Here is a 14,972-nt window from a genome sequence, read left to right as displayed (position 1 = left end):
TATATCAAAAGGGAAGGATCTTAGTGGTTTTAAAGTATTTTTAAATAGCCATATTGTTTTCCCCTTGAAGCCCCTAAACTCTTCTGGTTTGATGCTTTCAGTGAAGCTGTTCCTTGATCTTACTTGCTAATGATGACTTATCAGGCCAATTCTTGTCATCTTTTTAAATATTCATTGTTGTCATGATCAGGCAACAGTATATGTATTTTATTGAAGACTGATTTCTAACTATAAACAAATCTAACTAGTATAGTTGAGAGGTAAGATACTTTGCATCATACCTAGAAGCTTTACTTTAGAAGGAATTGAACTGTCTACAAGTACCTGAGAGGAGGTTGTAGTGAGGAGGGTGCTAGTCTCTTCTCCCAGGTAACAAGCGATAGGACGAGAGGAAACGGCCTCAAGTTGCACCAGGGGAGGTTTAGATTGGATATCAGGAAAAATTTCTTCACTGAAAGGGTTATCAAGCATTGGAACAGGCTGCCCAGGAAAGTGATGGAGTCACCATCCCTGGAGGTATTTAAAAGACGAGTAGATGTGGTGCTTAGGGACATGGTTTAGTGGTTGACTTGGTAGTGTTAGGTTAATGGTTGGACTCGATGATCTTAAAGGTCCTTTCCAGCAGAAACGATCTGTGAACTTTTCTCTGTTCACAGAAGTGAGAGTTAACAATTACAAATAAAACTGTCCACAGACAAAACTCAGCCATGCATTTATCAGCACAAGAAAGTGGTAATGCAATTACTAGTAATCAGCACAATATGATGGAATTAGATTTATGTTTTCAGCTTTTTAAACTGTACCTTATTAAATAAACTTATGCAAGTAACAAAATCAAGCACAGCAAATAGTAGTATTAATGATATCCTTCATCTCCCACCTTCCTTCAAAGTTCAAAGGAACTACGTTCTGTATATGAGCAAAACATTATATTGAGAGAGTTATCACAGGAATGGAGGGAGTAAAAATGAAGTGTCAAAGATTTTAATTAGAGGTTGTTTTTATCTTAAACATGTTTAATGTTTAAACATCTGATCTTAAACTCCAATTTATTACTAGAGTCAGAGTATTTTGTAGACAGGGCATTTGGGTTACCTGTGCATGTATGTAACTGTACTGCTTAGCACAAGGTTGTTTAGTTTATTCTAACAAATGAATATGCATGTGGTAAAATGATGGCTGTATGCATTCTTGATTGTTTGATATAGCTAACTAATAATAAAATAGCCATCTACTCAAAAATAAATGCATCACCATTTCTAACCCATTAAAGCATTAAGAAACAGTAAATTGTGTGCTAAATAATTATCTACAGGTGTATTATATTCTCTTGTTAGCAACATTTTTGGTATGATAGTTGTATCTGCAAATTAACTTGTCATTATACTTAGCAATTAGGCAGAAATCACTTCTGTTAGAAAAAAACAGCTATTGCTGGAAAAAACAAGAATCTGTAAAAAATCAGTGACTTAACAAGATTTCCTCCAGTTGGTTTAAAATATGACTAAATGTATTAATTTCTATTTGAATCTGTCTATCTTCTATTTTTTTTCTGTCTAGCCTGAATTGCAAGGAAAGCAGCATGATAAAAGGAGTATTAGTTAATTCATTCTCTTAGTGTAACAGCTATTATTTCTTTTTAAGTCAAAATTTCTTATTGCTTATGCTATCCATATTTTTAAATGCATCAAGTATCATATTCCATCATGGGGGAAAAAAAATCTAAATTTGTTTGTTTTGATGGGTTGCTACATAAATATACCTATATACTAGATATTCCTGGTTAACAACGGGTTGAAAGGAGGTTCCTGGAAAGCAGGAAGAACTTTATTTTAAGGCCTAACACTTAAAAGAAGTCTGTGCAAATAGTGCTTATGAAGACAAAAGGAGACAGATTTTAAAAGAGCAAATGGTTATAGGAATAGCATTCAGAAGGTTTGAAATCAAAAGTGGTTATTTTTGTCCCTTTCTGGCCACAGAAGTAGTAACTGAGCTTCAGCAGCTGAAAAGTGCAGAGAAGAATCATCTCCCATGTGTTGTATCTCAGTCAAGACATGACTGGCAAGATATTTCATTCATACCGAGTATTCCCAGGTCTGAATTTCACTCAAATCTGAGAAGTCTTTTGGTGAAAAATATTAAAATATACCTTAAAAGTGTTTGAAATTTGGGAGAATAAGGCTAGTTCAGGTCCTCCTTCCCATCTTCCCTCCTTCCCTCCTCCTTCAGAGGTTCAGCGGCAGGCTAGCAAGTACACTTTTTTGTGACGTTTTATAGCAAAACAACTTAAGGCTCCCCCCGGGTTAACTGCTCTCAAAGTTTATACCACGTAGCTTACAGTTTGAAGATTAGAGTTCTCTGGGAAAAATACATTCAGAAGACTGTGGTTACTGCTTTATTGCAATAGTTAACCTCAGAATAATTCACCTTTTTCTGCTGGGAACAATAGCAAATAATTACCCAGTAGCCTTTATTCTTGCTAACTGAATTACAGCCTAATAACTTCGCAGTAGTTTAATTCACTACGTACACTGATGATCACCCGTGCTTTATCTTTTTTCAAAATTAAAAATAATTATTATGTTACATCATATTTTCTAGTTTGTGATGAAGGTAACTGAATTTGTACAATTTTTTTTAAACTTCTAATATCAGTTCTTCCTCTTAAACTATTAAATATATAATAGTTTCTACAGTGGGTGGTTTCTAAGACGAACTCTATGATTCAATTTGAAAATTAGTGGAGTACTGATATCAAGTGTAGCATCAAGAAAATTCAGTCCGTTTATGATACCTGTTCTCTTGAATAGACTCCATCGGTACATAAAACATTTCAGTAGTGGAGTGGTGGGAAATGAATTTGGGTGGGAAACATCTGAAAACGGGTGAAGAAAACTGCAGTAATACTTAAATTCCCTTCTCTAGTATCTTCAATACCATGTGAGGTGGTGGTGTATCAGGACCCGCATCTGTTAAAATTGTCTGTCCAAAAGCCAGTGCAGAGAAGGAACTGACTCTGCAATGGTTGTCCCTAAAGCTCTGTTCTGATCAGTCTAGAAAAATGGTTTATTTACAAACATTAGGGGAGCACCCACATCCTTTCTTTCTTTAGTGAACAGAGAGGATAATAGACATTGGTACTAATAGACATTAGTAATTATTCTAGATCGTTGCACAAGCCTACAGATATACAGGGAGAAGGGTGCAAAGATTTATTTCTCCTATGTCTCATAATTAAGGTTTTCATTCTAATAAGACCTTGTAGAGATGTGTGCTTTTGGATCATTTACTGTTATTCCTGCTGCTCCTGAGTATTTCAGTTGAACAAAGTAACCTTGTGGGAAAATGTTTTTATTTCATATTAAAGTGATTTCAAAAAGCATCCCACATTTGGCATAAGATTTAACTATGCTGAAGGCCTGTTGAAGTCAATGGGTCGCCAAAATACAGAGACATAACTGTATGTGTTCAAGTGCCTTCTTAAATTGGCGCTTTAGTTGCCCTGACCTCTTGGTTGAGGTTATTACTTTATAATAATTACTGACCTTCTGTCACTGGGGTTGAATTTGCATGTCCAGCTCCTCCTGAAATCCATAGAGCTTGTGAACAGATTTATCAATGGTAAAACTTCCAAATAAGACATAGCTCCTGTAAAATTTTATGGGTTTGTTACCTGGTTGTGGTCAACTAAGCCACAGTAATTACTTTCTGAAAGCATCAACAATTCCAGTGTAAATCTGGTTTGTGCCTTAGTTCCTGGTGCCTTATCAAACCACACAAACATGTTGTAGTCTGTAGCTTCCGGAGCTGAACTTTTGCTGTTTAGGAATCTGCAACATTTACATTTATGTACAACATTTTATTAAACTTTCTGTGAAAATGGCTTTTATTCTAGCAGGGAGAACATTACGCTACATTAGTGTGGAAGAGGGGAAGTGTATTTCAATTTAGCAACAGCTGCTCGTGCAGCGTGATACAGTGAGGAACGATAGCAGGAGCTGGGGTTTTTTCCTACCAGTAGGGATATACCAAATGGGTACTGCAAGTTTATTTCATAAGTATAGAAGTGTTCCAGCAGTCTGTAATTAACTCATTCAACCTTTTCAGAGTATTGAATTTTTATGGAAGTACGTCCATTTTTATGGAAGTACGCATGGGGTGTAAGAACGTGTTTGTGTTTTCTCACGGCTGTGCTACTGCTGTTACTACTTATTTAAAAAAAAAAAATAATGGTGTAATTCAAGTATGTAACAATTGGCATAAACTCTTATTGGTAAAGAAAGATGTTTCCAGACAAAAGCAAGTTGTTATACTTTGTGTCATTTAGTTTTTACTGTTTTTAAATATAAAGAAATCTAGTCTGAATACTTCTTGTTTTCTGAAAAAAGTCAGCTGCTTTTGCTAGTGTTGAAGCGCAAGCGATTTTAAGCTTCAGTCTAAAAATGGTCACTAATCTCTAGCAGTTTTTCTTCTAACTACTATACAGTCATTAATCTTCCCCTCTTGAGTCTGTAGGAAGGTAGGTCTATTTTACAAAAGGAGGTACTGTACAATAATATTACTTGCTTAACACTAGGTATGAGATCATTGGAATAGCTCTGGTACTAGAGCTCAGAAATCTAGCTATGATCCTGTTTGTGTACCAGATCACACTGCCTCAAGAGCAAATCCTGTGCAGTTTTAAAGTGATACTGTTACTACAGATGAATCCTCTGTTTGTAGTTATTACAGTATAATACAGTGTTCGTTTTGCATTTTTAACTGACTGTGTGTTTTCTTCCTAGAAGCTGATAATGTATACATAACAAAGTGCAATAAATTCTCATTCAGCATTGAGAATGACTTGTGAACCACTGATGGTCAATACCTTTCCCCAAACATTCTTTTTGTTCTCAGAATATTTTTGAAGTGATTTGTCAAGATAATGCCATATGTGATTACATGCTTTGCAGAATTCAGCTTGGTGCAGATGTATTGAGAAAGATTTCAAAATAAATCTAAATGGTTTATATTTGTTCTAGTTAAAAGTTGTATATTTTTGCCTGACTTGATGCTTTTTTGTTTTAAATCAATTGACAGAACTCATTGACGAGAAGTGCACCCCTTTCCAATGATTCCCAAGCACGCAGTGGTGCCCGCTTTCATGCATCTTACGACAAAAGATATATCATCAAAACTATAACGAGTGAAGATGTAGCAGAAATGCACAACATACTGAAGAAATACCATCAGGTAATATACTAATTATTAACAGGGTGTGGGAGCTCTTCTTAAATATTATAATGCCAATCTTTTTTAGAGTATTAAAAGTTTTATATGACTAATTATGGAAAAATAGTCATTTCAGACTTTTTCCCTTTTGCATGAGCAATTTATTGTATGTCTGCAATTCACAAGGCTGTAGTCTTCTAAATATTTCAGCTAGCTTTAAGTAAAGTTATATGTCTACGTGATACAGAGGTACTTGGAGGCCGTAAGCTCCTTTGCCTTACTAGGACGATGTCCTTTCTTTCAGCTAGCTCCAGGCTTGAAGCTACTTTATTCTGAGCTGGCTTAGAGATGTCCGTGTACATGTGTACGAATGGTGCAGGTGACCTCTTTCTTCCTGGTCTGATCACTGAATGTTTTGTGTTTCACTAACAACAGATTTCAAACAATTAAAGTTGTATTGTATGAGAAAATGTAAAATTCCTCATAAAGAAAAAACAAGTTTTGCTTATGTGAATTTCCATAAACAGCATTAAAGTCAAAAGTGAATAGTGGAGATCCCTCAAATTAGCCATGATAGCTGTCATACTGTGCCAGGGTATAACTTGTGTGGACAGCGCAGGGGGAAGCAGAACTTGGGAAATACGAGAAGCCTTAATAAAATCAGTGCTAATTTTCTTAACCTCAGATCTGTTTGAATAAACTCTAAAGCTGCAGAAATCAGAAAAGCCTCTAAAAAGCACATAAAATGAGGTACCCAAAAGAAGGGGTTTTTTATCCTTCTTTTCATCTTCCTGCTCACTTCCATTGGTTGGGTTTTCAGGTAAAGACTTCAGTTGGGGTTTGGTTTTTTTTATCGTTTTGGGTGGTTTATTTTTTGTCTTGGAATGTTTTTGTTAGGTTTTTTTTAATACTGTTACTTTTGTAAAACCAGTTTTAAAGCCATCTTTTGAGGTGGAAGGGAGGCAAAAGCATGATTTTGAGGTGCTTAGGATTGAAGGTGTTGCTTGGCTGCCCTCCTCCCTCTCTATTCTTCCTGTGTTGAAGGGAGATCTCTGAACACCATCCAAGTCCAGAGTAGCTTGTGAAGCCTTCAAAGAGTTAGATATGAACTCTTTTCTCTCTCTGCATGTTGTCTTCTGGTTAAATAACATGTAGGACCACCATGTGTTTGTTTTAATGTAGGTAAATATCATCACTATCAGAAATGTTCATAAGGCCATCTTTTACAATTTTACCAACAAGAAATTTTAAACTATTATCTAATTGTAATTTGAGGATTATTATTTATTAGAGTTTTCAAACTTACAATTCTAGCTTTGATCTGAAAGGATTTTGATCTGTGAAGCAGTGCAACAGAATTAAAGTTTTAGTCCATTTCATATTTGGCATTAGAAGCTAGTATTAATGATCCAGATTTTGAGACTTAATCCAGCTGAGAAGTTGTACTGCTTTTCAAAACAGTCATCTCCTTTCAAGGGTGTTAATCAAGACAGTGCTAACATGAATGAACTTAATCATTTGGGATCTTTTTCATTAATGCTTTCAAAACATCAGGGTTCATAATAGGCTAGCTTACAAGTAATAATGATCTGAAAGTTATCTGTACCAGGCATCTGATTTCACTTTATGCTGGAAAAACATTAATATAAGAATGGAAGCATGCACGCACTTGGTATTAAAAACTTACGCATTTTTGCTTCCATATCTTAAATAGCTCGAGTCTGAAAGCTTTCATTGGTGCCTCCAAAAGGTTCATAAAGATACGACTTGCATTTCTTTTTGTCTCAGAACTTGAGAGCACTTTACAAAGTGTAGTAAATGCTGAGTAACTCAAGTACAGAGACAGTTTAATAATTGGACTTTTTAATTAAATAAATTAATTTCAGTATCTTCAGTAATGTGTTGTTAGAAAAACAAAATCATTTGAATTAATTAAAGAAAATCTAAATTAAATCCCATTAACTGGTGATGGCTTATACCGTGTCCTGTGTGGTGCTCCTGGGAATTGAATGCTTGGAATCATTAGGTACAGCAGCTTGTCCTCCCGTTTCTCTAGATGTTTTTCAGACAAGTGAAGCTTATCTTAGCCTGCTGGACAAAGTCTGGAGAACCCATTGTCCTGGTGGGAAGGTTTTAAATAATTCTCTTGACAAAGTCATCCCACAGAGGCTGGGCCTCTTAGACTAATTTCTACTAGCAAACAATGCAAAGCTAGATAACAACCATCAGCAATTGAGCTTGTTAATGGTCCCTACTGTGGTTTTGCTTCGGGCCAGCTAGCAGTTTCCCGAATAATTCTGGGCAAGGTTCAAGGTAGTAACTCGGGCCAGTTACTATTCCTACGTAGGAGTTCGAACATGAGCATCATGTTTTAGAGGACAGCTTGATAATTTGGATGTGAGCTATTCCTTTCCAACTAGAACTGATGCCAGAGAACAGTCCAAGACCTGTCTAATTCACGAGTGTGGATGTAACTTTATGGTTCTGTAAGATGGCTTAGTTGCAGTAGTACAAAGCTTTTCAGATACTGCACTAGTACTCCTGTGGAAATCTTTGGCAGTAAAACAAGTTCTCTTGAGTTCAGTTTTATTTTTCACACTTTCTTCTGCCAATAGAGTAAATATCAAGTTCCCTATACTGATTTACGTACCTAGCTTACTGCCTAGTATCTTCCTTAACTGTAATTGTTGCTGCAGTTGGAGAGGCTAATTGTAATTACACACAGAAGTACCACAAATACGGAATTTTCAGGGAAAAGTCTGCTTGTTAGCTTTTCTCCTGTTTCAGTTCACTGATCTCCAGCAGCACTTACCACATACGAGAAAATTTCTGGCCCAGCTAAGTTTGCTTCACAGCCCAGGTGTGACTGTTTGTGGCTAGTTTGGGACTTCTCGTGGCATGCCCTTCTGTCATACCCTGTGCCAGACTGCTCCTAGAGCAGAGCTGTATTTGAAAGGTTCAGCCTTCCAAGGAAGGGAGCATGCAGACGTGTTCAGACCCAGTTATGTAGTGCAGGGATCATCCTGGGAGGAATAACCTTTCTTATGTGCATGAAGACTAGGCAGGTGATTCACGTGAATTTTAGAAGACTGTTTCTCCCATTCCCAGGCCTCCCTTATTAGAGATCTAGTACCTCCAAGTTAGATCATCTATCCATTATGAACAGTAACTTGTAAACCCTTGGTATCTTGCACCCTCTTTCACCTGCCCAAAAAGGCAGTAATTATTTTCCAGTTACGTCTGACATGATTATGAGTGAAATTCATGCCATTTATGACAGATCATCAGGGTGGGTTTTTTGTCTCTACAAATTCATTCCAGGTTTCTTCCCCACGCCAAAACTCTGAATGAAATTCATTTAAACCATAATATTTACTCACCTGTTTCCTTATTAAGTCTAATGGCTCCAACCTGATAGAATCATTCTAGACCTTGGAAGTACCTGTCCTTGCTTAGAGACCAAACAAGCCTTATGAAACGTTTTCTAAGACTGTTTGAACTGCTTAAGATAAATACAAGAGGATGTCTACCTTTAAACAAAGAATACTGGGGAGGGGACCATGTCAAGTCAGAAGTGTGAGAGACTGGATATGTTCTTCATTCACCCAAATAGTCTTTAATCCCTGGCACTTGCGAAATAGCTGTCATTCTCCTTGCACCTTTTGGAGCTATGAAGCTACTGATGAGGCATCTGGGAGTTAGTGTGGTCAGCAGAGAAATGTAGCAGGGTGGTTTTCCCATGAACAACTCTATTACTTGGAGTTGTATTTCAATGATTTTTTTCTAAGTCACCAAGGTTAGAAAGAGATGTATAGACTGCCACCGAAAAATAGAAATAAAGATTATTTTATCAGTAACTGGAGTTCGTGGAGATGTATAGTCCACAAACCCATCCAGTTCTTTCCGTCCTTCCTCTCTCCGTCTGTCTGAAGGTGCAATAGCCCGTCTGTTCTTTGGAGCTGTGAGGAGCTGAGGTTATAGTTACACAGTCTGTATGCTTAGGTATTTACAAAAGGAGCAGGAATTGTGCTTAGCCTGTAAACACTTGTAAGTCTAAAAATACCAAGTCTAGATTGCGTGGTTTTTAGTTAACTGAAGTTATAATGGACATGACCATACATCTTAGAGAAATCAGATTATTTTCAGGAAACGGAATGGCTAGTATACTTGTTAGGAGTGAAAATAAAATAAGTTAGTTTGAATGAGTTATTAGCTTTCTCCTTTCTAGGTATAGTTCTATTGCAATATGCGTGGCATTTTTCAAAAACAATCAAGTTGAGTGCACCCCAATTTACATTATTATTACCACTATTTAAAATTAAAAAATTATCAGGAGTAAAACCAAAAGACATACTAGAAATGTGTAGATAACTAGAAGTGAACCAGGCTTTGAAGGAGTGTCAGGAGAAGTTACTATAGAAACAGCATATAAGTGTATATATATATATATCAATTCCAAATTAAAACTGTTGAATTGTAAATAATAGCACTGACAATTGTAAATTATAGTTGCTATCCAAAATTATAAGTTGCATTCATTCATTTACCCTGTCTGATGCGATGCCTTTTTTTTTTATAGTGGCAGTCAAGCCCACAACCTCAGACAGATGGTGAACGCTTCAGTCTAAACACTGACGCTTTCTGTCAACTCATCAGATGAGTCTGACGCTTTTAGTACTGAGTAGGAACACTAGAGATCATTATTTTCTCTTGCAAAGTTAAAAAAAAAACCAAAACAAAAAAAACAAACAAAAAACCCAACAACAACAACAAAAAACAACAACAACAAAAAAAAAACAAACAAAAAAAAAAAACAAACCACTAAGCCCACCACTTCTAAGCAAACAGGGGGAATAATATCTTTCTCCATGCTTAAAGTTGCAAAGCATCTTGTCATGTACGACTATAGACTATAAAGTCATAGAACGGTTTGGATTGGAAGGGACCTTAAAGATTATCTAGTTCCAACCCCCCTGCCATGGGCAGGGACACCTTTCCTCTAGACCAGGTTGCTCAAAGCCCCATCCAACCTGGCAATAGTGCATGGACCAGCTTTCTGTCTGCATTTAAAGACAAAACGGCCTAGAGCATGAACCAGCTAGGTTTCTAAGTGTTATGGTAAATACAAATATATATGATACGTTAGGTTCTTACGCTGTGAATTTCCATGCTAGCCAGTTTCTAACTACTGTAATATTTTCTGATGCATAGTGTGAAATACTGCTTTTAGTCACGTTTTAATGATAATTTGCAATTGGTTTTGGCTGCTTATATTATTGGTATACTATCAGTTATTAGTAGAACTCCTCGCTGCTCTTCAGGTGTTACTTCAGCTGAACATCATTTACTTATCAAATGCACTAGAACCATTGTTATGCTCAAATGAGTCAGACTTTGAAATATTAGAAAAGCCGTTGCTGTATGGGCTCACAGATGCAGGTTGACCATTTAAAATTGTTAAGTTAATCAAGCATGTTGGTGTTAAATACTTAAATAGTGTTTGAGGGCAAAATCAAATATTCATTTGAAATACCTCCAGATCTCATGCAGTTTTAAACCTCCTGACCCCAAGAGCATGGACCAGAAAAATGGAGTTAAACCTACTGCTCCCTTTGGTGTTGTTAAAGGAGAGCCCAGCAAAGTCATCTGTGACGATAAGTGCGTTACCAGGGTTTCACCCTATGTTTAAGGAACAGGTAATACTCTGCTTCCTCCTAAAGGAAGGAGAGTATTCATTTCAGCATATATTCAAGCTGTCTTTATATAAAGTTTCTTCTGGATGTATTGTCCTGTGCAAAAAGTTTAATTTACATAAAATACAGAATATACTATTGTAGTTACTAGTATATATGTAGACATTTTCTAAACTACAAATACGATTTTCAAGGGCAGAAATCGGTGACAGTTGAGTAAAATTCTGTAGGCAGATGTTGTAGTTTCTGAAACGTCTGAATCAAGATATCCTGCCCTTCCCAGTGAGATAAACTTGCTTTAAATCTTAAATTGATGTAAAAGTGGAGTCCTGTGCTCTTTGAGAGTAGATGACAGGCAGGATAGAAATTTTTTAAAAATAAATGAAAGCAACTTGAGTGTCTCAGAAAAACCAACACCTTTTGAACACCTTTTTTTTCTTTTTTGTTAAAATGGACTTCAAAAGGGATTTATTATTCCTCAGTGCTGACACACAGGTGACTTCAGTAAAGAAAAGAAATTGAGAAGCCATCTCAAAGCAGGTGACCAAGAGGGAATTGTTAGCATACAAGCCGTCCAGTATAAAACTGCTCATGAGTGCAGGTACCCTTTAGGTTTTCTATAGGTGGCTGTCCCTGTTGACTGCACATTCTCTTCCCTAGGCAGGTAATTGTATGCAGAACTGACACCTATTGCAGTGCCTGTTTGTCTCCCTGGCAACAGGCAGAAATAGTGAATAGTGGTAAAGGAGAGGGACTGCCCATTTACTGGAGGCAGCGAACAGCAGAGTGATGGGGAAGTGAATGGGAAGAAAGGAAAGAATAGAATGAGCTGAAAAGGGGAGATGACAGCATAAAGGAGAAAACAAAAGCAGGAAAAAAAAATGACCTTAGCTTCTGGAGAGCTGAAAAAAAAAGAAAGAAACAGGAAGACAAATGAAAGAAAAAAAAACAGACAGTAAGGTGAAAAAAGGGGAAATTGCACCAAGAGCAGGGTTCAGGGCTGTGCAGGAATCAAGGAATAGCACAAGGTTATTGAGCGGGAGGTAGGAGAAAACGTTCGAATTGTAAATAGATGGAAAAATGTTACTGTAGGCTAAAAGCAATTTTGTCACAGAAGAGGTGACAAGATAGGCTGGAGAATACCCCAGAAAAGAGAGTGGGGACTAGGTATCTAGAGATTTGCACTGAGATAGGCTGACATCAAGCCAGTAGGTTGCTAAAGCAGAGCTACGTTTAAGTCTCTGTCATCCTCTGTCCACGTCGTTACTTGCACAGGTTATTAGTGGCTTGCTTCCCCCTGCTCCCCCTCCATTTCTTCGTGAGTTATGTCTGTACATACCACAAAAAGGAAGGGAAGGGGTAGATAAAAAGGCAAACCAAGGCAATATAATGTACTATTAAGTGCAAATGCACATGAAGAATGATGCATATCATGTAACGTTGACCCTGACTCTCTGTGTCCTAATGTGGTAAGAGGTGAAGATTTGTGGGAGGTTTGCGAAGAAACATAGTGAAGGAAAGCCCTTCAGCCAGTTCCTCCTGTGAATAAACAGGCTGTGCAGAACGTGGCCCACGTTAGCCAGGGATAACATGGCTATCACTTTAGGCCTGCTAAGATAACTACTGATACCAGCTTTGATATGAAAAACCAGGAGAAGCATAAAAAGCAGAGATGAGAATATATGTGTTCTCATCCAAACAGTCTGCATTTCCCCTGCATCCATGGGCCCGCTGTTTCCTATGGGAGAGGTGTCCCTGAAAACGGGAAACTCTAATATTAGTGTGGGTGTTAGATGGAATTCGGCCTGTGCAAAAGGGTTGTACATACTATGGGCTGGAACTGTTACTGAAAAACACATCGGAAAACTTCACTGAAGGATGTGAAATTCCATAGGTAAATACCTAACTACACAAAATGGCAGAATGGACTTGGCTGCACTGGCTCTGTTGAGGCTGGGGTTTCACCAGCAGATGTTTTCTATGTATTTATTATATTTTGTGTATATAAGCTATTGATGCTGTGCAGAGCACTTTCAGAGGAAACCAGCATGCCCAGTGACTCATTTGATTGTGGCAGTAACAAGTATACCGTTCCTGGTAGCAGATCTGCAGCCTAGATAATCGCATGCAGTGGTGGCATTTAGATTATGTTGCACTTAGAAGTAAAATTAAGTACTGACCCAAGTCTGAAACAACACGAAATGTAAGCCTGTGAATCATAGCCTTGTATCTTAAAACCTGTATGTTTATTGAACACTTCCTTAAACAAAATTACTTTCTTGCATGACTTACTAGAAGAAAACAGCTTTATATGCCTTGAAAATCTACATCTAATGCTGTTACAACTTTCTGGTTTGTGTTGTAATTCAGCTAATTAATCCTTTCAGTGGGTCGCATAAGTACCCAAGTGATATTTTTCTGTGAAATTATTAGGATTCAAGAAAACAACAATAATCTGAATATTCTGAAACTTGACATAACTCTTTGGACAACTTTTCAGCCTCCTTTTTGGGGAGCGATTCCGTGTGCCAATACATGTGCACACAACATGTTAGCGGAGGGTATTGTCTGATTGCAGGCGAGAGGACTTGAAAGAGAAAGTTGAGCTCAAAAAAGGAGTATCAACCTCTTGTCCTTCACTATGTCCAAAGTGTTTTTAAGGAACTATATTGCTTGCTATTTAATTTCTTTAATGAAAGTATCCTTTAATGAATGTATAGACTTGTCACATAAGCGTTTGATAATTTAAACATGATTGCCTTAATCATGATGTAGAAAATCATGAAAATAATACATAAAGGGGTAACAGAATGAGTGTGTTGTGTATTTCTGAATTGTTTGCAAAACAGGGCTACCTGTGAGAAATAGAAATGTTGAGTTTTCACATAGAACCAAGACAGGTATAATTTAGAATTTAGTCTTCACTGATGTCAGATCATTCTACAGATTATCTCCAAAGTGAGGAGGAAAAATAGCAGAAAAGGGAATTTTGCCCGGTGTTTTTCCAAAAAGAGCCAAAAATGGCGTAACTTCTTTGCCAATAAATTATATGCACTATGTTATCTTTTAGTCATCCTGATATCTTACTGGCATTACCATGGGGGAGCAAGAAGCTAAGAATCTTATTTTTCATGTCTAATGAGATAGGAAAAGTTCTGTTCTTATTGAGGAATCTTGAAGCTGTACTCATACAAAAAATTAATGAGAATATAGGGCCATAAAGAATTTCTTACTCATTTTCAGCTTTAAGCATGGAGTTCAAGAGAGCTCAGAAAATTACATATTTGAAAACTATGCTGCACAGCTGATAAAATGTGTCAACATGCTGATGATACTTTATTTTGTTAATGGTAATTTTGTTAATGGTAATATTGTCCTCATGCTGTGCAGAAAAATGAAAATTGTCTGAATTAACAAAAAACGATGGGGTGTTTATTATAACACTTTTAAAAAATTGATTCTGTTACTGCATATAAGGACTTGTAAATATATTAGCTAAATATTACAGTTTTATTTAGCAAGGCTGCTTGATAGAATTTTTTTAATGTTCATTTCAGAAAGAGTGAAAATAAAGGAGCGAAGGTCTTTTCTTTCACTGAAATTTAGCAGTCCTGTTAAGCATGTACCGGCTTATTTTCTAGGCTCACTTTTATTCCAGCTGGGAGTGGGAAACTCCAGGAAATCATTCCTAAAAAGCACCTTGAGGTGACTAAATTGCTACTTCATTTATTTCAAGATGGACAAATTGAAAATCTGCCAACCACAGTCACCAGTGCAAGTCCTGCTGGACTCCCACCCAAACAGATGACACGTTTTGCCTCCTCTGTGATGCAGATATGGGGGATTGATAGTTTCAAAGGTAGGAAGTTCTAGACCAACCTTGTAGATGCTGAAAGCAAGTGGCATTCCTCCCTCTTTCCTTTGTCTCCCCATCAGGATAAGAAATGATGTCATGGGAAACACTGAAATCATGTTAGGGGCTTTTCTTTAAACTGCAATGGCACGAGTGTCCGCAGTCAGCAGCGAGTAGGAAACAACTGTTAGGGTACATGGTCTGCTTTGAGAAGG

General features: G+C 37.1%; 1 protein-coding gene across 2 annotated transcripts in view; it reads left to right on the top strand.

Annotated features, from left to right (window-relative positions):
- The window catches only part of PIP4K2A (phosphatidylinositol-5-phosphate 4-kinase type 2 alpha), a 116,762-nt gene that overhangs the window by 77,747 nt on the left and 24,043 nt on the right, over positions 1-14,972 (top strand). For both annotated transcript variants that reach the window (XM_068405552.1, XM_068405551.1), the window contains one exon: positions 5,080-5,232. In XM_068405552.1, coding sequence (XP_068261653.1) covers positions 5,080-5,232 — 153 coding nt within the window. The remainder of the gene's footprint in view (positions 1-5,079; positions 5,233-14,972) is intronic.

This window comes from Nyctibius grandis, chromosome 7 (assembly GCF_013368605.1).
Source record: "Nyctibius grandis isolate bNycGra1 chromosome 7, bNycGra1.pri, whole genome shotgun sequence".
Taxonomy (NCBI): domain Eukaryota; kingdom Metazoa; phylum Chordata; class Aves; order Nyctibiiformes; family Nyctibiidae; genus Nyctibius; species Nyctibius grandis.
Note: the sequence above shows the minus strand (reverse complement) of the source record. Positions and strands in the feature narration are given on the sequence as shown.